This window comes from Loxodonta africana, chromosome 4 (assembly GCF_030014295.1).
Source record: "Loxodonta africana isolate mLoxAfr1 chromosome 4, mLoxAfr1.hap2, whole genome shotgun sequence".
Taxonomy (NCBI): domain Eukaryota; kingdom Metazoa; phylum Chordata; class Mammalia; order Proboscidea; family Elephantidae; genus Loxodonta; species Loxodonta africana.
The window spans coordinates 72,268,859-72,294,899 of record NC_087345.1 but is presented as its reverse complement, the minus strand read 5'-3'; the positions used below and the strand labels follow the sequence as shown (position 1 = coordinate 72,294,899).

General features: G+C 40.9%; 1 protein-coding gene across 2 annotated transcripts in view; it reads right to left on the bottom strand.

Annotated features, from left to right (window-relative positions):
- GNS (glucosamine (N-acetyl)-6-sulfatase) overlaps positions 1–24,366 on the bottom strand; it is a 52,264-nt gene extending 27,898 nt beyond the window's left edge. The window contains exons 1-9 of one of the 2 annotated variants that reach the window (XM_003405580.4): positions 24,031–24,366; positions 17,738–17,797; positions 12,642–12,848; positions 10,779–10,844; positions 10,096–10,194; positions 8,390–8,557; positions 5,903–5,985; positions 4,730–4,848; positions 2,626–2,729 (exon numbers count right to left, since the gene is read on the bottom strand). In XM_003405580.4, coding sequence (XP_003405628.2) covers positions 2,626–2,729; positions 4,730–4,848; positions 5,903–5,985; positions 8,390–8,557; positions 10,096–10,194; positions 10,779–10,844; positions 12,642–12,848; positions 17,738–17,797; positions 24,031–24,231 — 1,107 coding nt within the window. In that variant the 5' untranslated portion in view covers positions 24,232–24,366. The remainder of the gene's footprint in view (positions 1–2,625; positions 2,730–4,729; positions 4,849–5,902; positions 5,986–8,389; positions 8,558–10,095; positions 10,195–10,778; positions 10,845–12,641; positions 12,849–17,737; positions 17,798–24,030) is intronic. The other variant, XM_023558451.2, reaches the window with a different exon arrangement.
- Positions 24,367–26,041: the final 1,675 nt, after the last annotated feature.

The window sequence follows — 26,041 nt, the reverse complement described above, 5'->3', positions numbered from 1 at the left end:
TTAATATGTGCCCTTGGCAAAGTCCATACAACCAATGTATATGCCACCCAATGTGTGTTAAGGGCTGTGTATTCTATGTTTTGCCAGCTCCTCCCCTCTAGGAACTCCCAGGGAAAGAAAAGGCAGATGCAACCTGGTGTGATGAGTGAGAGGCCAGCTGGGAACATGTAGAAAGGTTACCTACCCCATGTGGGGATATGGTTTAGAGTAACTTCCTGGAACGGAGTCCTAAACCAAAGACCTAAAGGACAATCAAGTTAGCCCAGTGCAAGGGGCATGAGATGAACATTCCAGACACAAGGAGCAGTTATACAAAGGCAAGGTAGCAAGAGACATGGTTCACTTAAGGAAGTTCTCATTCATTTGTTCTCATTTATCCATCACCTTCTGGTAGGCTATAAACTCCCTCAGGGGTAGGAACCTTATTTATCGCATTTGTCATCAAATCCTGAGTACCTAGGACAGTGTCTGGCCCAGGAGAGGTGCTCATAAACATCTGTTGCCTGAATGTAGCAGAGGATTAACAGAGCAGCGTGGGAGTCAAGAAGCCTGGAGAAGGTGTCAGATTGCTAAGAGGTCTTCGGTCTCTCAAAGAGTTTCTATGGGTGAAAAGGAGCCAGTATGAGATTTCTTACCCATTTTGAAACCCAGTTTCCCTGGGTCTCTAACGGGGCCAATAAAGGTCTATCACTCAGGGCCATGAGAGAACCTGTGAACCAACTGACTGGCAATATCTCAACTGTAGCCAGTTTGATTTCTCCAGCTTTGAGATGAGAGCCTGAGGGCAGCAGCTTTGCTTTATTGATGTTGGGACGGATAAGGAAGACCTTGGACACGGATTTAAGAACTGATCTTCCCTGAATTCAAGGCAGGCTTCTGGTGTACTTTGCTGACATAAGAAGATAATAAATACTGTTGACTGAGATACAGAATAACAGTTAAGCATATAAACTCTGGAGCCAGACTGCAACTAGTTCAATAAAGGGCTCTGCTACTTTTTAGCTAAGCAACCTTGGGCAAGTCATCTAACTTTTGTACCTCAGTTTCCTCACCTTTAAGATACGGGTGATAGTACCTATTTCCTAATACTGTGAGTTCCTACAGGTAAAACACGTAGAATAGCATCTGGCACATCCTAAGCATTTCATAAATGCTGTTATCGTTAAGATGGCTTCCTAGGGACCAGGCTTCATTTTAGATCTCTGAGAGTGGTGAAGTTCCTGACTTCAACATTTAAATGTGACTCTTAGAAGAGGAGAAAAGGAACATTTTGTTCCATGAGCATTTCCTGACATGTTTCACCGTATTTTTATTCAGCCTTCTTCACCACACTGGTTTGTAAATGGCCCTAGCAGGTCTGCCCCTTGGAAATGCACACATGCTCTCTTCAACAAGCTCTGAACACCAGGCTCAATAAAACACTCTGGTGATTTTAATGGTCTTTTAGATTTGCCTATCTCCTTTGAAAGGAGAAGCCACATTTAGAGGGCACTAAAATTTGTAGTGGAAAGTGAGTGGCTTTATGAATGTGGGTCTTAAGAGAAAAAGAAAACTCCATAGATAATTATGAAGGCCATTTTGCTTCTCTAATAGACTTTTAACAGCACTCCATCAAGAGCATCGTATTTAGCTTAAATTATGTATCTGGCTCATGTTCTCTTGTCTCCCAGAGCTAGGACTGAAATTGTGATATCAGGAAGGAGACATGACATTACTGGTAGAGCACTGGAGGAAAGTGTTTTGGATCAAGGTGCCCATGATCTCTAGGAACAGAGTAGCACAGTGTTAGGCACCAAGTTTGGAAAGACTTTTAAACCAAAAGGAAATGGCAACAAAAGAATGTGCTACACTGTGACTAGCACAGAGAATCAGTAAAGCAGAATGTTTTCTACAGCTGACACAACAGCCACAACAAAAGATTCTAACACACCAATGATCAAGAAGATGGTGCAGGAGTGGGCAATATTTTGTTCTGTTATATGTAAGGTCCCAGTGAATTGGGATCCAACTCAACAGCAACTAACACCAACGTATACTCAAAGTAAGGTCAAATAAGCAACACCCACCACCTGGCTGGTCAGAAATGCAGAACCAGTATTTTAACAAAGTCTCCAGGGGGTTCATACGCACAATAAAGCCCAAGCAGCTCTGCTTTATAGGATATGGGCCCCAAACCAGGCTACATCTTGGTATCATCTGAAAATGTTAAAAAAAAAAAAAAAGCAGATGCTGGGTCCCTATTCAGACCCAGGAGTCAATGAGAATCTTTGTGCATACTGCCCACGCATTCTTCTTTTTCACAATTTCAGAGGGCAACTCTGATTTGCAACCTGGTTGAAAGTCACTGCTCCTAGACAAAGTAAAGATCTTAGTCTCAAAAAATAAAAGCTATCCACACTGATGTTTATTATCCAGGGGGGAAAAAATCTCATTAATGGGAGTTGGGGGGATGGAAGACTTTAAAAAAATGGAATCAGTGTTTCCAAGCTGATAAATATGCTTACAAGATCTTAAGCTGACCAGCCTTCATCCTCACAGAAGCAGATACTCAACCAACTTCTTCTAAGGTGGAATAGCCTCATTTTCTCGGCAAATGCCTATCCTACCTTCTTGTCAGGCACGTACCTTGCTTGTCTGATTTGGTTTGATCCCAGGTCCTCGAACCAACAGTGGAACTTTGATGTCAAATTCATACAGCTGTCTTTTGTCTATTGGTAAAGAAAACTGTCCTGAAAACAAAACAAACAGGGTAAAGATGGAGCCAAGATAGAAGTGCTGCTCACATTTTGCTTCATTCATTCAATCTATAGCAAAACTAAAAGAACTTCATTTTACTAATTATACTGTTTTAACAGAAAGCTTAAGTTTGCCTGGGTCTCTTATTACCATATGGCAGAGAACACTGAGTTCTTCTTTAAGTAAATGCCAAGAAAGCACTTCCACTAGTCTTAGGAAAAACTGAGCAAAAACAATGACTGGAACATACTGAAATACAAATACACAAAAATCTAGGTTTACAATGATACTCAACCTTGATCACAATTGAAGGAGGTTACTCCCTAACTGCTAAATAAAGGGAAATAAACATTTATCCTGCCTTTCCTGAATGAACTGCATTTTAAGATAGCCTAAGAGTTGATGGGAAACCCTGGTGGTATAGTGGTTAAGTGCTACGGCTGCTAACCAAAGGGTTGGCAGTTCGAATCCACCAGGTGCTCCTTGGCAACTCTATGGGGCAGTTCTACTCTGTCCTATAAGGTCGCTATGAGTCGGAATCGACTCGATGGCACTGGGTTTGCTTTTGGTTTTTTAAGAGTTGATGAGGGGAAGTTCCTTTCTGAGGAATGCCAGCTAACAAATGCAAAAGGAAGGACAGAATTACAAGTCAACATTTTGCAACTTCTAAGGGAATAATGGATTTGGGCAACAATCAGCAATGGAAGCTTTAACTATAGAAAGGCTCACAGGAAGGACTCAGACTGGTACCACCTGAGCCACCATCGACACCAGCATCCCTAAAAGAGGGACAATCAGACACCATGGACCTCATGATGCAATGCAACAGAAAGCACCCACCATCACCTATGAAGCATTCTTGCCTGAAAACACAAATCTCCATCAAGTCTCTAGATCTACCTACCAATCTACAGGAAATGCTGCGTACAGATGAATAAAACTACGAGATAGCAATTAGCCAAATTCAGAATGTAATACATTCTAAAGGACAAAACACCCACTTTTTCCAATAAATCAGTGGCAAAACAAAAGGCTTAAGAGACATAACGACCAAATGCAATGTGTGGATCTTGTCTGCATACTGATACAAAATAAACTGCTAAAAAGAAAAAAAAAACCAAAGAAACTTGACTATATTCTGGGTATTAGATAACATCAAGGACTCAGTGTTAATTTTCTTAGTGGGGACACTGGCGTGGTGGAGTAAAAGTGATCCTTATCAGTCAGATGTACGTACAAGTGTTTACACGTGGAATCACATAATGTCTGGGATGTGCTTCAAAAGTTTCTAGCAAAAAAAGAAAAACAAGGAGGGTAGGAAGTATTCAAAAGACTGACCACATGTAGTGAAAAACTGAAGCTGGGTAAAAGGGATTATTTTATTAGTCTCTACTTTGTTTAAAAATATTCACAATAATGCATTAAATGCCTAATCAATCTGCTCCTAGGCAAGGTTCATGTTAACTCCATTCAGATTTACAGGTGGGGAGAAAAGAAAACATTTAACTACAGAAGGTCCAAGTAGAAAGGCTGAAAGGCAAGGGCAAGGGTCAGACTCATACTGCAGTTTTTGGAGGTGGAGGGAGCGGGTAAGAGAATCCAAAAAGCAAATTTCACAATTTTTCCCCAAGACAATCTTCTCTTGGTATTCTTGTCTAGAAGGTGTCATCTCTACTAAGTTCTATTTATTCCTTCAATCTAGGTCAATTCCTTACCTCTTCCACGAAGTCGATCCGACTCCAGCTAACAAAGATGACTACAGTACTCCTGACTCCTAGAGTACCATGTAATTTAGAAACTGAAATAGCTAATAACAAAACTTGGTCTCTCCATGTGGGAATGCTTGGCCTTCTAATGAGAGAGGCCTGATGTCAACTTTGCTGATCTCTGGCATGTCCATTTCTATAAAAGGACTAAAGCACCCTGCCAGGGCTACTGTTCAGGTGAGAAGGGAAGGACACACCCACAAAGATCACAGAAATCACTACCTTACCTGTGTGATAGCCATTGTCTGATGTATAAAAGATGTAAGTGTTGTTGAGTTCTCCATTGAAGTCCAATCTCTTTATCAGTTTCTCTACAAGGTCATCAACTGAGAGTAGAGTTTGCCACCTGGATGTGACAGAGGATGGCAATGGTGATTTCAAAGGCAGCGGCTACCATATCACTATCTTGCAAAAAAAAAAAAGGCAAAAACAAAGTCCAAAAAGAAACAAAAACCACTCCCTCTCCCAAAGCTCAAATTCCAGAGGCCCTGCTCCTAGACATTCAGTGCAAAAAACAGGCTAGAAAATTACAGAACATAATTAGTTCGTTTCACATTTAATTTTATCCCAGAAATAAGCCAGGCTTTTTCTAGTCAGTTGACTTTATTTACTATCTCTGGTGATAAGAGTCGTGATAATTGGAAAGGAAGTTATCAATTCAGTACTAATTCCTACAGAGGTATTCAGTTCTATTTGTGCTACAACAGTGTTTATTAGCCCACACCAGTAGTTTGCAAACTACAGCCCATGGACCAAAGACAGCCCACCATCTGTTTGTATACATAAAGTTTTACTGGAACACAGCAATGCTCATTCATTTATGTATTGTCTAGGGCTGCTTTGTGCTACAACAACAGGGTTGAGTAACTGTGACTGAGATGGTATGGGCTGCAGGCCTGTAATATTTACTGTCTGACTCTTTACAGATAAACTTTGCTGATCTCTGATATAAACTATCTACGCAGTAAAAGCAAATAACAGATTTTTAAAACTGACTTAAAAGAATTTTTTAAAAATCCTAAACAGCAAAAGCAAGTATTTTGCTCTAGCCTAAGTCTTTGGGTCTTCTGCCAAGTATCTGGGCAGAACTCTCTCACCAAGTGACCATTTTTATTAGGCGTAGGAGAAAAATTTTCTAATACATGGCTCATTTCTTTAGTGAGTCATAAAAATGGATTATTTAACTAGTCTTGGGATCCAAAGGCCACCTCACACACCTGAATGTAAAGGAATTGCTGCCTGCTTCTTGAGACAGTAGGCTCTAATCATAGCATCTCTCCCATCAACTTGCTTCCCTCTGACTTTGTCTCAAAGATAACAATGTGGCTCGGTGCCTTCTTTATGAGCTGATTTGGAGGGTCCTCAAAGACCACACAGATCAAAAAAGTAGTGGCTCTTACCTTCCCCTAAATGCATTATCTAAAAACTGTATTGAAGAATTACTCATTGGGGTCTTGGCTTGCCTAATTAACCAGTGCTTGTTCTAAAATTTAGAAGAAAAAAAAAAGTTAACACCAAATCATCACAGTCAAATAAACTACCAGAATAGATGATGAAAAGGATCATTTCATACTTTAGCAAGAAAAGAAACTAGTTTAAGAAACCTCAGACCTTCCCTCCCCTTCTCTGGTGTTCCTAAAGTTTTTTCTGCAGGTTAACTCTCAGGTATCACTCATTTTTCAGCTTCTTTCTGCCGCCTCCCAAACCGTAAAAGGTCCTGGCTCCTTTGTTAGCAGCATGAGTAAGAGATTTAGTCAATGAAATTGGGAAACTACTAGCTCAAATGAGATTGGACTTATAACTCTGACCCTATGTTTTGGGTCTACTACAGTTACAAATAGGTTAAGATTAGCTTTACCTTCCTCTGAGTGTTGCCCTGTATGTGATTATTCCATCTGCCCTCTATTTTCCTACCCAAGATATCAATCATCCTAGATCCTTGAGGAAAATCCCATCATACAGATTCCCTAAAATTTCCAGTCCAAATCTGGAGGGTCTTTCCCATTTAAAAAAAAAAAAATCACATTTTTGTAAAACGAACATTCCCACGTACCATTAATGCTCTCCTGTTTATAAGAGGATAAGCCAGAATTTCCTAAACTGTGTTCCTCTATGTATTATTTAGGTAACAAATTTGAGAAATGTTACATAGCATATCCCTGTTAGAAATGCAAATTAGAACATAAATAACTCTGAGAAGTCCTATAGCAGAGAGACTTACTTAATCCAAAGTTTCCCAATTATTTGGCCATGGGAACTTCTATTCACTTATATTGAAACACTGTATGAGAATGGCCCTCTAGTCAATAAAACTCAATTTACTCAGCTTTGGAATTCCACTTAAGAAGTGCATGGCTATGATATGCCAGGAAGTATGCCAGATGCTTCCACGTACTTCAATCCAACTAACAGTCTCCTGAGGGATCAAGATCTCCCACTTACAACTGCTCTGACTGGAATCACAATAGAGGGTCCTGGACAGAGCAGGAGAAAACTGCAGAACAAAAAGTCAAATTCACAAAAAAGACCATACTTACTGGTCTGACAAAGACTGGGGGACCACCCAAGACTATGGTCCTAAGACACCCTTCTGACCTAGAACTGAAGCCATTCCCAGAGATCACTGCCCAGCCAAACAATAGACAGGCCCGTAAGATAAACAATAACACCTGAGAGGAACATAATCCATTATACAAAATCAAAAGGTCAATATCTGCCCAAAAGCAAAGACGAGAAGGCAGGGAGAGAGAGAGAAAATCAGGACAAAAGGTAACAGGAAACCCAGGGCAGAAATGGGGAGTGCTGACACATTGTAGTGAATGAAACCAAGGTCGGGAAACACTTTATGTACCAACTATCGAATAGGAAACTAATCTGCTCTGTAAACTTTCACTTAATGCACAATAAATAAATAAGTACAACACAATTTAAGGACAAAACCGTATGAATGCAATAAACTACTGAAATCTGTGATACCACCTGAAAGGGAGGTTCAGTTTGAGCATTTGGGGAAGGCTTTATGCCACATAAACAAAACAGAGTAGTAGTTAATCTGATGGGCTTTGACTGCAAATTGCTTTGGTCCAAAGCTCACCGGTGCTGACATTAGTTGCGAGATTTAGGAAAAATAACTTATTTCTGCCTTAGTTTTCACCTCTATAAAATGGGGACAATAAAAAGTACTTATCTCAGAAAACAAACAAGATCTCCCACTTTAGATGGAAAAATAGAAGTCAAGCATTTTGTTCATAGTCCTTAGCCAGAAAGTGATAGTGCTGGGTCTGACTCCAAGACTTCCTCTTTCTACAACCTCATAAGCAATTAAGATATTCAAGTAACAGGCATGAGGCAGTGCAGGCCTTCTACCTTTGAACCTGTGAAAAGCCTATACCCTGTGCCAAGGGAAAAATAAGTAATGCATGTGAGGCAAATATTTAGGTTATTTTGGCACTTAATCATGTCCCTTACCCTGGCTTATTTCTCCATTCAACCTCCCTTCCCAACCATACTGCACTGTCATCTCTCTTCTTTCTATGCTGCAGGCCTGGCAAGGACCACCTAGAGGCTGCTGCAGGCCCAGCTCAGCCCCAAGGGATGTGTATTAGCCACTGCAAGGTGGGAAGACAGCCAGCACAAAGCTTATCAGGAGAACCTGAGTGCTACTCCTAGAACCAGGGAAGATGGCATTTCCTTAACATTCTCTGTGGATTCTCCGGCTGCTTACTGGATGTGTGGCAAGTTTATACATCTGTGATACTAAGGGCAGATGCAGTAACTATAAAAGATCTTGAAGGAAGACCAACTACATGGCTTAAAGGCTTCCTGACAAGTATATTACACAATGAATGACATCAGTATGGCCTGATTCAAGAGTTAGGGGAAACTACCATTCCATGGATGTTGAAGTTTTTGTTCCTTGGTGCAAAGACATTCTGGAAACTCTTCTGGTACTGAGGGGCAGCTGTCCAAGGTGAATGAGGTGCTGGAGTGGAGATCATCATGAAGAACGGCTCCGAGTTAGACTTGTAGTCCAGGAAGTCCAAGGAGACATTAGCCTGACACATACAAAGATTTGTCATTTCTTGCCCCACCAGGTAGCCGAGTACTTAGCAGATAAATGCTCTCTGGTGAAGAGAGGACACGGGGTCATCTTAGCCTTTAACCAATCTCAGCACACAATCTTAAGTCACTCTCATTTGCAAGGGTGTTGTTGGAACAAATACATTTGACTTTTAGGCAACATGTATATACTAAAACTTTGAAAAACATTAAGGTCCTAAGAGATAAGACCTTCAGGATTTTACGTGACCTAGAGATTGCTATGCCTCCCATAAGAAACAGTAATCATTTTAGTACTAACCTACATTAATGCAACTTAAACTGTGTACATATATACTTGATGCCTTAAAAAATGTATAAAGTCAACCTAATCAGAACAGTGGGGAAAGCAAATTAAATTACCTTAGCCTTACGTACAGAACGGATGTCATAAACTATGCCAGCTGAAGCAGTGAAGCTAAATGAAATACATTAAATCCAAATTCTTCACACCAGATTTTCAATTTATATGCACTCACATTTTTCATTTGCTTCTATGGAGAAACTTTACAAAAATGAAAGCTTCTCACAATATTCTGTATTTTTAATTGTTCCTGTTGATTTATATCTTTGTTCCCATCGGTAAGTTCAAAAGATACAGATGGAACTGATTTTCTACCACTCTTTCACCTGCCTACTTTACTCCAGCCACATCAGCTCCCTTGTAGTTTCTCGAATATGCCAGGCTCATTCCTTTCTCAGGGCCCTCACACCTTTTGTTCCCTCCACCTGTGGCACTCTTTCCCCTAATCTGTCTAGTTCACGCCCACCTCTTCAGGCTTCTGCTTAAAAAGTCATTGCATACCCTGCTTTATTTATCTAGTTGATCAGCATCCAACATGGTAATAAAGGAGTGTATGTGTACACACATATACACGAAAATAAAATCTCCTACCACTAGAAAGTTACCTTCCATAGAATGAAGGACGCGGCTTCACTCACTGCTGAACACCGCTATCATGGGTGCTCGAATACTTGGTGAAGGAGGGAATACTTTACGGAGGGTTGCTATTAGAAACACCTTAGACAGGACAGGAGAGCCCCAAATTCACCTGATTTCAGTACTTTGTTACACACACACACACATACAGGCACACACAGGCACACATATACACATGACACCTGAGGAACTCCCTGCCCCCCTCTCAAGATAAAGTCTATGAAGCCCCCACCTTGTAGCCTGTGAGTAAAACTGGGGTCAAGAGCAGGAACTTTTAAAAAGTAAAACCTTTGCAAAGTAATCTCTATCATCTTAAATATTAGCCTTTGTAAAAGGGATTTGTTGCTGGAATTTCATTTAAGATGTGAGCCCAGCTTACAGACAAAGAAAAACACCCTCCTGAGTTTTTAATCTGTTGGAAATATTCTTTGGCAGTTAGACCAAGCTCTTATGCATTTACATTACCCATGTGACCAAATAAGACTAAAGGTATTCCATACAGAGTCTTCAGTCAAATGTGAGCAAAACCTGCCAGGCAGAGCTTCAGTAACTCACCAAAACATCTGTCAGGTAGTCCACACTGTAGTTTTCACCATGCTTCCGTGCCTTCCCATTGATAGAGAGGGTATAATTGTAGTATTTAGAATTCTTTTCCTAGTTAAAAAAATAAAAATGTAAAATTCATCATGATCTCAGCACACAAAATAAAAAGTCTGAATTCAGGTTGGCCTCAACTGTACACTGTTTGAACAGTGATAGGATATAAAACGGAAACCCTGGTGGCGTAATGGTTAAGTGCTATGGTGGCTAACCAAAGGGTCAGCAGTTTGAATCCGCCAGGCACTCCTTGGAAACCCTATGGGGCAGTTCTACTCTATCCTATAGGGTCACTATGAATTGGAATCGATGCGATGGCACTGGATTTTTTTAAGATATAAAAAAAGGCAATTACCCATGTCAATACTGCATTGGATTTTTTTTAACTAGGGTTTTATTAACTGCTAGTGGAGTTTCCATATATTCTAATTTAAAAGGCAGAAGTGGGTCAGGTAGAACAGCAAACCATGATACATCCCGGAAAGGAGTGACTCACAAATAACAGACCTTCTTTTAAGGAGATAAACTGCCAATGGTAAAAAACAAACCAAATATGTCAATATTAGAGCTAAATTATACAGCAAACCCACTGTCACCTGCAGGGCCACAGAGAGTTGTTACTGACTTCAGTAATTACTCACCAAGGCATACCAGTAACTCCAGCCAAGAGGAACATGTTCCAGTCCACCTGCACCAGGGGCTCCATACTGAAAAGCAACACAAGCAGGACGTTAGCAGTCCATAAACACAACCAGACCAGTAGGGTAGAAAAATAACAGGTAACTTTCAGCACATTTTTAGATCAGTGCTTGAAACATAGTAGGTGCTCAATTTTTCAAAACATGTAAACTAGTCAGAAAGTAAAGGATACCATAATCCTAGGAACTTCTAAAGCAGGAGTTGGCAAACTTCAGCTGGTGGGTCCACCACCTGTTTTGTATGGCCTCAAGCTAAGGATTTTTTTTAAACCATTAAAAATGTAAAAACGAATCAAAAGGAAAATACTTCGTGGTATGTGAAAGTTATATGAAACTCCAATTTTAATAACCATAAGGAAAGTTGTATTGGAACACAGACATACTCATTCATTTACATAACATCTATGGCTGTTTTCATGCTACAATGGCAGTTGAGTAGTTGCAATTGAAATATATGGCCTGCAAAACCTATTTATTATGTGGGCCTTTACAGAAAAAGACCACACGGCCTATTCCACAGGAACCATCAACTCAACCATTCACAAGGTGAGTACTGAGCTACTAGTGGCAAAGATTTAATACTCCTTGATTTAACTGACCTTGTGGCTAATAACAGTCACAATAAACAGAAGATAAGCTGTTAGTCTATTACTTCAGTTATCCTGCTGATGGAATCCACTTTTCGAGTTCAATTTATCTGATGCGCTGAGTAAGTGAAGAGACCACAGAATGACCTCATTTTATCTCAACAAGATTTAACCTTGCCCTACAAGCAGAATCTAATGCCTGAGAACTGAATCTCTGTACTGTAAAGAATTTCTCCTGATTTTATACACGTTAGATGCCCTTTAATATGCAAGGTAGTGTAAGTTCTCTTTATGACCCACTGCCTCAATCCAATAACCAAGTATCCATACCTGTTCTTACTTCCCACAGTTCTTTTCAAACTTCACTCATCTTCCATTAAACCCACAAAATTGCAAAATCCCCCAATTATTGGGGGAGAGGAGAGAATTAACAGAAAATTCAGATCAGTCATTAAAATGTCTAGCAACCACAAAGTAGATCAGAAAATGTACCTCTTCCCTTTGTCTTGCATTCCCAGTTTTCCTGTAAGTGCTAACCCCAAATATTCCCACATACATCATTCCTTTAAACTTGGATTTTGACTAAAAACTTAGGCCAATGTGGTGAACTTGGACCTGTGAAATCTGAGACTGTAATTTCTTTATCTTGTGTGAGACTCTTGATGGGTCACAATGAGTATCCCTCCATTCAGACATCCGAACCATCTGCTTAATGGCCTGAGTGCTTCAGGCTCAGGGTGCTTATCCTGTTATCACTGATCTCCACATGTCATGCTCTGGTTTTGCAGATAAGAAAACAAGTAAAGCACTAACTTGTCATAATTCAGAAAAGATTCTAGAAATCTGAGGAAATATTCTGAGAGTAAAAAAAAAAAAAATCACTCTGATAAAGAGGAAATGGAAACAAAAGATCAAAGACAGCCACATGACAAGCAGGATTCCCGAGGAAAAAGGGACGATGTATCAGAGGGCAGCAGTCTTAAGACAATTTTTAAACAAATGCTCCTGTGACTATTTAAAGGAAGAGTACACTACCCAAATCATGTAAGTACATTTTTATTTAACAGATGAGAAAAAACATACACCAAAAACCCTTTAACTTGAGTTGATACTGATTAAGAAATGATTAATGTGAATTATATTAATTTACATTTAATAAGTTATTACTCAAAAAAAAAAAAAAAGAGGAGTGAGAAATAATTAAGACCATTCAACACACCTCATTCAGGTATTTCCCTGCAAAAAAGGTCTGATAACCACACATTGATCTGAGGATTGCTGGGAAAGTACTTGGTTCTTGGATCTTCTGCCAAGAGTTACTACTGCAGTTTCCCTCTAAAGTGTTGTTAACCACATGATGGTTATGTGGGTACTTCCCTGTCAGGATGCTGGCTCGGCTAGGACAGCAAAGAGCAGTTGGCACATACTACAAAGGGAACACAAGAAAAAAGGTTACACAAGGAAAATGGATTTCTCATCATTTCTAAAGAGAATAAAGAAAGCTTCTCAACACTATGACTTGGAATTTTTATTTTTCCATGGAATAGAGATTTTCTTTACACGACACACATTTCAGAGCTGCTTTATGTCATCTAGTGGAGAGAACAAAGCAGATAAAACAAGTGGAGAGAACAGATTTCTTTTTCAGGTGGTTTCTACCTGCAGGGAAATGTAACAATAATTCCAATCTCATCCCCCTAGAGAAATAACATTTATAATAAGCAGCACAGAATGGCAGGAGCTGGGTGTTAACCAAAGGTAAAGAAAACTACTTGAATCTGATGTAACTGAGAAAAAGAGGTTCATTTTCAGGCTGATACGCAACTTTATACATTTACTGTATTACTTGATACATTTGACACAGATTTTTTTCCCCTACCCTATGTTTCTATTACCTACTGTTACCAATGATTTTCCTCATTCTACCAAATATTGGTACAGGTATACATGACCAAGTCACTTTATAGAAAGTTAATACCAGCTTACAATCTCATCAGCAAAAAGTGAATGCCCTTCTGGAACAAAACTAGATGTCTTCCCCTTTAAATAACCAGGATTTTTTTCCCTTTCAAATGGGATTTTGTATTTTTAAATATTGCTGAGGATGAATGATCTCCACATATATATAGTGACCAACTGTGCTTACATGAACTGTCTGTTCATATGCTTTGCCCATTTTTCCTCCTGGGCTGTTGGCTTCTTGTTACATGAGATTTGAGTTAAGGAAGGATTCAGTCATGTTATAAATACTTCCTACTTTAACTTCTGGCTTTTAATTTTGTTAAGATGTTTTACTTCTGTAATTTGTACACTGGCAACTCTCTTCCTTTTTTGCTTCTGTTCTATTTTATGGCCCCCAATACACGACTTTTTGTATTTTCATATTGTATTTTCATATCTGGTACGCTAATTTCTTCTTTTTACAAAATTACCTTGATCGTTCTTACCTACTTATCATTCCAGGTAACTTTTGGTATCACTTAAGTGTGTCTAGGAGAATCTTGTTGGGATCCTGATTAAAATAGACATTCCATAATGTTGTGTCTTCCTACAGAAAATGATATGCACATCTGCTTAACCAGGTGCTTTCATTACGTCACTCAGCAACCTCTGTAACTTCATTTACATAGTTCCTAACCACTTCTTGCCACCATCGGCTATTCTGAGAGTTGAAATTTTGCTGCTATTACACAAGAAATCTTCCCACCCATCCTTTTATTTCTCTAACTGGTTATCCAGAAGTTATTAATTTTTACAAAACTCAACTCTATTAATTAAAAGTTTTCCAAAAATTCTCCTGTGTTTCCTAGGTAGAAAATCCAAGCAAGTGGAAGTAGTAATTTTGTCTTTTTTCCAACAGCTTTGTTTCCATTAGCCTATGGCAATGACTAGGCTTCCCAGTACAACATTAATAAGCGATGTTAAGCCCTCCTCTTGTTTTTAATAGGAATGCCCCTAGTTTTCATTTTAAGTATAAGATCCGTCATTCGTTTGAAATATTCTTCAGAGTAAGGATATATTCTTCTACTAGTTTAATAAGTTACCAGGAAAAGATACTAAATTTTCAGAGGGCTTTTGAGCATCTATTAAGATGATTTGGTCTTCGGCCACTAGTGTTCAATGCATCAAATCTATTCTCCAGATGGTCTCTAAATTCAGGTGGGATATACATCAAGGACATCATACATGAAGAAAGCAAGAGGCCACTGAAAAGACAGGAAAGAAAGAAAAGGCCAAGATGGATGTCAGAGGAGACTCTGAAACTTGCTCTTGAGCGTCAAGCAGCTAAAGCAAAAGGAAGAATTGATGAAGTAAAAGAACTGAAGATTTCAAAGGGCCTCTCGAGAAGACAAAGTAAAGTATTATAATGACATGTGCAAAGAACTGGAGATAGAAAACCAAAGAACTGGAGATAGAAAACCAAAGAACTGGAGATAGAAAACCAAAGAACTGGAGATAGAAAACCAAAGAACTGGAGATAGAAAACCAAAGAACTGGAGATAGAAAACCAAAAGGGAAGAACACGCTCAGTGTTCTTCCCTTTTGGTTTTCTATCTCCAGTTCTTTGCACATGAAAGAAAAAATTCAAGCCTCGAGTTCCAATAGTGAAGGATTCCATGGGGGAAAATATTAAATGATGCAGGAACCATCAAAAGAGGATAGAAGGAATACACAGAGTCATTACACCAAAAAGAATTAGCTGATGTTCAACCATTTCAAGAGGTGCCATATGATCAGGAACCAATGGTACTGAAGGAAGAAGTCCAAGCTGCTCTGAAGGAACTGGTGAAAAACAAGGCTCCAGAAATTGATGGAATATCAATTGAGATGTTTCAACAAACAGTCTGTGCCAAGAAATAGGGAAGACAGCTTCCTGGCCAACTGACTGGAAGAGATCCGTATTTATGCCTATTCCCAAGAAAAGTGATCCAACCAAATGTGGAAATTATAGAACAATATCATTAATATCACATGCAAGCAAAATGTTGCTGAAGATCATTCAAAAACAGCTGCAGCGGTCTATCGACAGGGAACTGCCAGCAATTCAGGCCGGTTTCAGAAGAGGATGTGGAACCAGGTATATCATTACTGATGTCAGATGGATCCTGGCTGAAAGCAGAGAACACCAGAAGAATCTTTACCTGTGTTTTACTAACTATGCAAAGGCATTCGACTGTGTGGATCATAATAAATTATGGATAACATTGCGAAGAATGGGAATTCCAGAACACTTAATTGTGCTCATGAGGAACCTTTACATAGATCAAGAGGCAGTTGTTCAGACAGAACAAGGGGATACCGATTGGTTTAAAGCCAGGAAAGGTGTGCGTCAGGGTTGTATTCTTTCACCATACCTATTTAATCTGTATGCTGAGCAAATAATACGAGAAGCTGGACTATATGAAGCAGAATGGGGCATGAGGATTGGAGGAAGACTCATTAACAACCTGCGTTATGCAGATGACACAACCTTGCCTGATTAACGTGAAGAGGACTTGAAGCACTTACTGATGAAGATCAAAGACCACAGCCTTCAGTATGGATTACACCTCAACATAAAGAAAACAAAAATCCTCACAACTGGACCAATGAGCAACATCGTGATAAACTGAGAAAAGACTGACGTTGGAAAGGATTTCATTTTACTTGTATCCACAATCAACAACCATGGAAGCAGCAGTCAAGAAATCAAAAGACACACTGCATTGGGTAAATATGCTGCAAAGGACCTCTCTTCAAAGTGTTGAAGAGCAAAGATGTCACCCTGAAGACTAAGGTGCGCCTGACCCAAGCCATGGCATTTTCAATCACATCATATGCATGTGAAAGCTGGACAATGAGTAAGGAAGACCAAAGAAGAGCTGATGCCTTTGAACTGTGGTGCTGGCGAAGAAGATTGACTATACCATGTACTGCCAAAAGAACGAACAAATCCGTCTTGGAAGAAGTGCAACCAGAATGCTCCTTAGAGGCAAGGATGGCGAGACTGCGTCTTACATACTTTGCACATGTTGTCAGGAGGGATCAGTCCCTGGAGAAGGACATCATGCTTGGCAGAGTACAGGGTCAGCGAAAAGAGGAAGACCCTCAACGAGGTGGATTGACACAGCGGCTGCAATGATGAGCTCAAGCATTAACAAGGATTGTAAGGATGGGGCAGGACCGGGCAGTGTTTCATTCTGTTGTGCATAGCGTGGCTATGAGTCAGAACTGACTCGACAGCACCTACCAACAACCATTAAGATGATCAACTACTTTCCTTCTTTCAGTTCCTTATTTCATATTGGTAAGCAACTACCAACTTTACTTTATCACCGTAAATCAGGAACTGATAGGAGTGAACTTTACATATATCAACTCACTTAACCTCACAAAAATCCTAAGGTAGGTACTATTACCTCCATTTACAAATGGGGAAACCAAATGGGCCTGATAGATTAAGTAACTTGCCCAACGTCACACAGCTATAAAAAAGGGAGAGAAAGTATTTGAAACTTTCATGTGCAACTTTCATTTGAAAATGAAAGTTGGCTCCAGAGTCTGTTTTCTCAAGCACAACACTATGGTGCTGTTCAGTGGGTTTCCTACTATGAAGCTACCCTTCATGCCTAGAATACCATCTACATGGTCATGCTGCATGGTTCCTGAATTTAATCTGCTATTACTATATTTTGGATCTTTCATTTTATGTTTATACATGAAACAAATACGTGCATTTTTCTTCTTTTTACTTTTTTGGTGGTACTTTGTCAGGTTGTGCTGTCAGAGTTAACAAGGCTTTGTAAAGTGACATGCAAGTTTTTACCATGGAACAGTTTACTAAGCATAAATGTTACTTAATTCTTAAATCTACTTTCAAAACTTAAATAGTGAGATTTTAAATAAATTTCTCTAGTTCTGAGTTGTAAACAGATTGGCTTATAAAATACCTGTAATTAATCTTCAATTGTTAAGAATAAATATTTCAATTAAAATCAAATTATATCACATTAAATAAGGTCCTCCTTTCAGATCAGGTATTTAACTAGGGGGAAAAAACAAACATGTAGATTACACTGGAAACCCTGGTGGCGTAGTGGTTAAGGGCTACGGCTCCTAACTAAGAGGTCAGCAGTTCAAATCCACCAAGCACTCCTTGGAAACTCTATAGGGCAGTTCTACTCTGTCCTACAGGGTCACTATCAGTTAGAATCGACTCGACGGCAGTGGGTTGGATAGATTATATCAGGAACCACCCAGAAGACAATGTTCCTTCTCAGACTACAACCACAATTAAAGTCTAAAAAAGCTACAAAAGTTAGCTTCAAAACTTACAGCACTGGAGAAGGTCATTCCCATCTGTCCGATGAGGGCCTTGGTTTTCTTTAGGGGTGTCTGTAAAGTAAGTAATTATCAGTTAAATAATTTCTTCCAATAAATTAAGACATACAAACCAGAATTTGTGTTTTCTTGCAACCTAATTCCCAAATGGTCAGCTCCATCTGACACTAAGCAGTGACCGAGAGAGTCCTGCGTGATTCTGAAGATGAACCTAACAGGCTTGGTTCGTCAATTGGATCCTGTGTCAAAGTCCATGAGGACAGAATGCTCGCAGGAAGGGGGGTCCACAATGATGGCATTATTCTGGCAACGCTGATTTCAGTGTAACAAACGTGTGGTGCCCTTTGCTTATTTTCACCAGCCACCTTACGTGGTAGAGAGGGCAGAATTGTCTCCATTAATTATTTTAGAAGCAGAATTTGAGAAATGACATGAAAGGAGCATTCCACCCTTTAAAATGAAAGTAAAACAAAGCTTGGATTCTGAAAGCCAGACAAGACCCTGAGGCTCAGAGCCTAACTCAAAAATCAGACCCGCAGTGGTGGAGCTCAGGTGCACACTTCTCGGCAGATTCCTGCTTTCTGCACTATACCAGTCACCGCCGTAGAGTAAGGGCTTGAAACAGGTGGAAAACAGGTATCCGCAGAACTTGGCCAAGCAAAAGACTAGTGAGACACCACTTTGTTTTTTTTTTTTTTTCTTTCTATCTTTCATTCAGAATTTAAGACCCTGACAAGTACAAAGAACAATTACTTCAAAGCCTAGAGTGAGGATAAAAGTTTGAAAACGGTCCCTCATATACAAGTAAAATGAATGCTAATAATCTGTATTCAGATTACAAACAATAAGAGCAGTACCACCGGAGAGGGTCAATTTTGTTATATTAAATGAGTTAATTTTCATGAAAATTCTGAAGTACCTTTGAAATCTGAGACCATATAAGTTTTAAGTATATCTTGTTATATACTGATTCCTTAAAGATTGACCACCCCATACCTTAGCTAAAAAGAACCTCATTTTCAATACTGTATGATTTTTCCCCGTTGTCTCATACAAGTAGTGGAAAACCTAAGGAACCCATAAGCTCAAAAGGATGAGACTTCTAACTTACTCAAGAGGGGCTTTGATAATTTCATGGGTAATCCATATCATGTTGCCAGGAGATCTGAGAGATGGGTAAGGGTAAGGTCTTTGCTAACCTTTGGAAGAAGCAAAGTCATCAACCACGCTCTCCCACAAAAAATTCCTGGGTACTACCCATGGGAAAGGGAGTCCTGGGTGGTGCAAAAGGTTAAGCACTCAACTACTAGCTTAAAGGCTCACAGTTGAAACCTACCCAGGGGTGTCTTGGGAGACAGGTTAGGCGATCTGCTTCTGAAAGGTCACAGCCTTGAAAAAACCTATGGGGCATTTCTACTTTGCATGCATGGGGTCTCCACGAGTTGGAATCAACTCAATGGAAACACACAAGAAAAGAACACTGGGCTCAATGATTTGATGGGGAACCTGAGTTACTAAGAGGATGTTAAAAACAAACAGTTGCCGTTGAGTTGATTCCAACTACTGGTAACCCCATATGTATCAGAGTAGAGCTGTGCTCCACAGGGTTTTCAATGGTTGATTTTTTTTGAAGTAGATTGCCAAACCTTTCTTCTGAGGTACTTCTGGATGGGCTCAAACATCCTATCTTTCAGTTAGCAGCCAAGCACGTTAACTGTTTGCACCACCCTGGGACAGGAAAATGAGGGTGGGAAGTGTAAAGTGAAGAAAAAAGACCATGGAAGTTGACATCAGTATGAGGGTTAACGATCAAATTGTTTGGTAAATACGCAAAGTTACTGCAGAATATGTGACTATATTGTGTGGTTATAATGCATTTATTAAATACTTCATGTATGTCAGGTACTGATCTAGACAATGGTAGACAAAAGATAGAAGGTTGCTGCCCTCATTACTTGTACTCATGGTAACTTAAACTGACAGGTAAACAAAAAGAATCGTTTCAGGGAGTGATAGTGCTATGCAGAAAATAAAAGCACACGAGATTGTAGCTGGTGAGGGAAAAGGGGGAGGCTACTATAGATGAGTGATCTGGAAAGGCCTCTTTCAGGAGGTAACTTCTAAGCTAAGACCCACATGATAAAGTGTCTGTCATGCAAAGATCTAGGAGAAGATGTTTCCCATCTGAGTGAATAGCAAGTACAGAGGCTGACAGAGGGAGGAACAGAAAAAAGGTCAGGGTGGCAGAAGCAGCACAGTAAATATGTGGGAGAGTGAGGCAAGACAACGCTGAAGATGTAGGCAGGAAGCAGATGAAGCAAGCATGCAAAGGGGATTTTAATCTAAGTAAGAAAGTTTATAATAGTAACTGATACACTACTAAGGAGCCCTGGTGGTGCAGCGGTTATGCGCTCTGCTGCTAACCAAAAGGTCTGAGGTTTGAACCCACCAACCACGCTGTAGGAGAAAGATGTGGCAGTCTGCTTCTGTAAAGGTTTACAGCCTTGGAAACCCTATGGGGCAGTTCTACTCAGAATCAGCTCAACAGGAGTGAGTTTGGTTTTGGTTTATATACTACTAATAGTAAGACAAAACTCATAGTTGAGTTAGTCACTAGCCAACTATGGCAGCAAGTCTTAATCTTCTTTGGGCCAAAGGCTTCCCTCTGTCCACAAAAAGGAAGATACTTATACAAAGTTTTACATGTTAATTGAGGACCCCCACTGGGGTCCCTGAATCTCACCTGAAGAACCTCTGATCTATGAAGTGGCTGTGCTGGTGTGGGCATGTATGACATCTAATAAGTCAGTATTACCACAGTATTCTAGAACAGGAGCAATGGCCTGGGGTTCTGGGATAACATACTTGGCTTTGCCACTTATAAGCTACATGAACTTTGGCCAAGTTACTTAAACCCCTGTAAAATATGGTGGGGTGGGAGTGTCTGGCCTCCTCTAACTTCATGATGGGAGGAGAGAATCAAGATCAACAGCCCACGGCTGATTCCTATGAGGTGGAGGTCAGACATACCTCCTTTCTCCAAACTTTTAATTCTAACACCAGCAGTTCCTCCCATGGCACTCTCTACTTCTCTGCTGGGTTCAATAATTATTTGCAGTGGCCACAAAGACCATACTCATGATTGATGGGGTTTATTAGGGAAGTAACAGGTTACAATTCAGGATGAGAACCAACTCAGGATTATAGTTCTTCATTCAGGACAGATTGTTCTCACCCATGCCTGCAGGCATACCTCTCTCTGGCCCTTGGCCTCCTGGGGTCCCTGGCATCTGCCCTGCTTGGGCAAGTGTTACAAAGCTCTTTAGCTCTGCCAATAAGTGCCTGGAGGCACTCCGCTCTGCCAGCAAGCCTCATGCCCAAAGGCACCCAGCTCTCTTGCACCGTGGGCCAGGAAGCCTACCCACTGTCTCCTGCCAGTCTTCTGGTTCTGCTGCCTTTACTGCCCATTTCTTTGATGCTACTTCTCGCCACCTCCAGTGTTACAGCTCTGTCTCCTCAGTCTAGGAGTTCTGAGCACAAGGATCCCAAGTCCAAAGGAGATGTTCCACTACTGGATCTTCTTTCTTGGTGATTGTGACGTCCCCCTTTCTGCCTCTGGGATAACTCATTTTAAGCCTAGGAGGATGGCAAAATTGACCAATCCCCTCATTAACGCTCTATACACCTTATTTGCATGATTCCACTCCCGCAAGGGTGCCAGGCACCTTATTTGCACAGGCCCACTCAATAATTTTGTGGGAGTTACAAAACCATGGTGAGAAAGGCCATATAAAAGCAATTCATCACACCACACCCTCTCTGAGTTTTGAGTGATGTAAACAGTTTGTACTCAACGACTAACTGAAAGGTTGGTGGTTCAAACCCACCCAGCAGTGCCAAGAAAGGAAGGTCTGACAATCTGCTTCCATAAAAATTATGGCCAAGAAACCCTGTGGAGCAGGTCTGCTCTGTAACACATGAGGTTGCCACGAGTCAGAATCAACTTGATGGCAACAGATTGACAATACCTCCATCAGGGGACTCCCATGATGACTGAAGCACAAGTGTAAAATACCTCACAACCTGCCTAGCTCCAACGAGGTTTTCAAATGCTATTCTTGTCTTAGATCTTCCCCATCAAATCCTGTTTGATGACTTAAAAAACCAGCTTCCTTTGAATGGATTCTGACACATGGTGACCCTGTGTGTGTGGCACCAGGACTGTGTCCCACAGGGCTTTCAATGGCTGATTTCTCAGAAGTAGATCACTAGGCCCTTCTTCTGAGGAGCTTCTGGTTAGACTCGAACTTCCAAATTTTTGGTTAGTAGTTAAGCACATTAATCATCTGTACCACACAGCCACCCCATTTGACAATTAGTGGTAGAATATTCAGAAAAAGGTTACAAGAGAGCCCAGAATTCTCCAGAGAATTCGAAGCATTAAGTTTGACTTATTTCCTCCACTCAGTTTGGTTCCTCTCTCTAGGACAAACACCTACAAGAAAGAATTTGCTACTGCTTTAAAGAAGCGAATAGGAATAGCACGCTAAAAGGAAAAAACCTTAAATATACACAGACCATAGGTTGTTTTCTATGAGAATTGAAGGAACTGAATTCTAAAGTTTTATATTTAATTCATGAATTTTGTTTTCAACAAAGGTACACAAGTGTGACCTTTTACTTAAGTGCTTTAGTCAGTGAATTATTAGTTCGTGATAGGGATAGCTAGCTTTTTCGGGAGGATAAGTGTAACAGTTGGAAAAGTGGCAAAGCCCAAGTAAAATCTACAACAAATGAGAGGGTGGGTACAATCAGGTTATTAAACAAGTAGAAAAAGATGTGACTTCCTCACTACATCAGATTTAAGACTTAGTGAGGAAGGGAAATGAAACTAAATGACAACAAGGCATATGTGGCTGGAAGAAGTGTGGACTCAAATGCAAATATCTTAATCATCAGCTAGCTAGAAAAGACCCCCATACTCTAGAACACAGCCCAGGGTAAGAAATATAATTTACCTCACAATCTAGGCATATATACATACGGGTATGCCTACCTTACTACATGTAACACATGGATATTTCCCTAATGCATTCTACAGGAAAGCAAAAATGCTGTAGCTACTCACTGAACTGGTTTCACAATTCACTCATGGGTTGAAACTAGCAGTTTGAAGGACACTGGGCTAGGCTGTTACCACACAGGAAAAGCTGAGAACCTCTTGCCTTAAGTGCTTTCATATTTCAGCATTCAGCTGAAAACAAAAAGAGAACTAAAAGCAAGCAATAAAGCACTTGGCGGGACCCAGGACCACAGAGAGGACCAGGAAAGATTTTGACCTGACTCTGCCTAAACCATATATGTGACCTTGGCGAAGCCACTTTCTGTGGCTTAGTATGGATTAAGGTGAATGTTCACCAAGGCCATGAATTCCGGAACTCTAAGATAAAATATATATATATATATATATATTCTAAGATAGCAGAAGCAAAATTAACTCTGGTAAAGAATGAAGTCTCATTACTTTTGATACAAAATGGAACACTGACAGTAGCCAATGCATCACCCAGGTGTTTAATTAGGCTGATTGAATTTTCTTGGTTCTTGGGAGAAAAAGCACACACTGAAGACTTTGGCGTAGTGGTTAAGAGCTCGGCTGCTAACCATAGGGTTGGCAGTTCCAACCCACTGGCCCCTTCTTGGAAACCCTATGGGGCAATTCTACTCTGTCCTACAGGGTGGCTCTGAGTCAGAAACGACTCGATGGCAACAGGCTTGGGCTCCCAGATTAGTCCCTTTCAGCACTTACTTTATAAACATCAGGAACAGATGGGGTAGCCACAAATGCAGAGGTGGCCCTTATAAGTCCCTCATAAATGGGGGCTGGATTAGTGGTCTGATCCAAAAGAAAAACAATCAAGGCTTGTGTGCTCTTAGCCAGCACCTACTCCTCCCTGATTTAACCCACCCAAGGAGTCCACGTTTATTTTGAGATTTGAGGGCAAACTCCTGTAGCAGAAGCAGGGTCCGGAATAGGAATCCTGTGTTATATGTACGTGTGTGTGTGTGTGAGAGAGAAGATACACGAATACCCAGAAAAGATGAGGAAGAATGAAGAGGAAATAAAATCTGGCTGTCTCTCAAGCCTGAGTAAAGGGCCTGGCACGGCAAAAACAAACCAGGGTCAAGGCAGTCAGTTCAGGGAGTGCGGGACTGGACTGGGAAAAAGAGCAAAAAACCAGAGAGTCCGGAAGGTGGAGGGGGCGGGGCAGAAATGGAAGAGTTACCATGCCGCCGAGCACTTCGTCCTGGTCGTCTGTGAGAAGCAACACCACATTGGGCCTTCGAGAGCTCGCCGCCGCCCCGGAGACCCCCAGGCAGCTGCCCAGGAGCAGCAGCAGCAGCATTGGGGGCCAGCCACCGCAGGCAAGTAGGCAACGGGAGCTGCCCTGCCAGGGCCCACCTGAGGCCAGTAACAGGAGCCGCATGGCGGACAGGGCGCCGGGGGTACCCCGGGACCGGTGGGGGACCGCGCAGGTGGCGGGAGGGTAGTTGGCTAAGAGCCGGAGAAGCAGCAGCCTGTACAGGGAAGGCCAGGGTTGGGGGGGTGGTCAGGCGTTTTCCCCTCTGGCGCGATCACGTGAGGCGGGACAGGGGGCGGAGCACGCCGTGCGGTCACGTGACGGGTAGTCGCGGACTAGGCCGGACGGGGCGTGGCTGCGGGCGGAAAGGGAGGGAGATCGGGAGCCGCGGGGAGGGAAACCCCGGGAAGTGACAGAAAAGCCGGTAAGGAGCGGGGAGAGAGAGAGTGTGTCTTTCCTCAAGCTGAAGCTGAAGCTCAGCTTGGGTTCTGGTAAGACCTATTTCTGAGCTTATGATGGAAAGATTACAGTGGAGGGAAGATTAGATGAAAAGATGGGAGTCATCAAACAGTAACCGATTGAAAGGGAAAGGAGTCATGCGGCTACCAGATATTAAGATCATCTGGTGGGTAAAGTATGAGCTCTACCATATTTACATCCAAGTCAGGGAATACTTATTGAAAGCCCTTACACTTAATCATATTTAATTTTCTCTACAACTTGTGAGGTAGGTATTAACATTCTCATTTTTCTCAGCCATTAAATTTAGAGCAATGTCAGCTATTAATTCCAAGCCTAGTGTATTCCTGCTTTTCCACTGATGACATAGTGGTTAAAAAAAAAACAAAAAACGAGTTAGTGTTATCCTGATACCTTTACCTTAACAATCCATGGTGAATTTTTGAGATCCTACTTGGAAGATGTTGGAGGTTGTGCACATTGAACAAAAACAAAATCTCTGAAATATGGTCATACAACCACGTTATTAAGTAATCCTGGGGAAAATTCCATGAGACACAGAGCTCCAAACATTTCTGTGGTTACTCTGCTGAAATGTATGAAAATGTAAATATCCCTGGCAAGGTGAACCTGTCAAACCTATTCTAACTCAGTACAACAGGATGACAATGAATGTGACACCATTCCTCTTCAACTGGTCATTCCAGGCATAGCAGACCGTATGGTTGTCCAATTCAAAATGGCCAATACCAGTCCATTTCAGCTCACTAATCCCTATAGGGTTGCTATGAGTCGTAATTGACTCAACGACGATGGGTTTGGTTTTTTTTTTTTTTTTTTAATGCCTAACATATAGATCTTTACGTGTTCCACTTCATTCTAGACGACTTCAATTTTCCTAGGTTTGTACTTCGTACATTCCACATTCTACTAATTAATGGGTGTTTGCAGCTATTTCTTCTCATTTTGAGTCATGCCACATCAGCAAATGAAGGTCTCCAAAGCTTGACTCCATCCACATCATTAAGATCGAGACTACGTTGAGGAGGCAGCTCTTCCCCAGTCATATTTTGACCTCCTTCCAACCTGAGGAGCTTATCTTCTGGCACTATATCAGACAGTGTTCCACTGCCATTCAAAAGGTTTTCATTGGCCAGTTTTTTCAGAAGTAGCCTGCCAGGTCCTTCTTCCTAGTCTGTCTTAGTCTGGAAGCTCCACTGAAACCTGTCCACCATGGGTGACTCTGCTAGTATTTGAAATGTCAGTCACATAGCTTCCAGCATCACAGCAACATGCAAGCCACCACAGTACAACAAATTGACAGACTAGTATTCATTGGCAAAAAGAAATTTTCAAGATATGTTCTGAAGTACAACCCCATCCATGATAGAATAATATCTATAAGCCTACAAGGAAGCCTAGTTAATAAGACTATTATTCAGATATACACACCAAGCACTAATGCCAAAGATAAAGA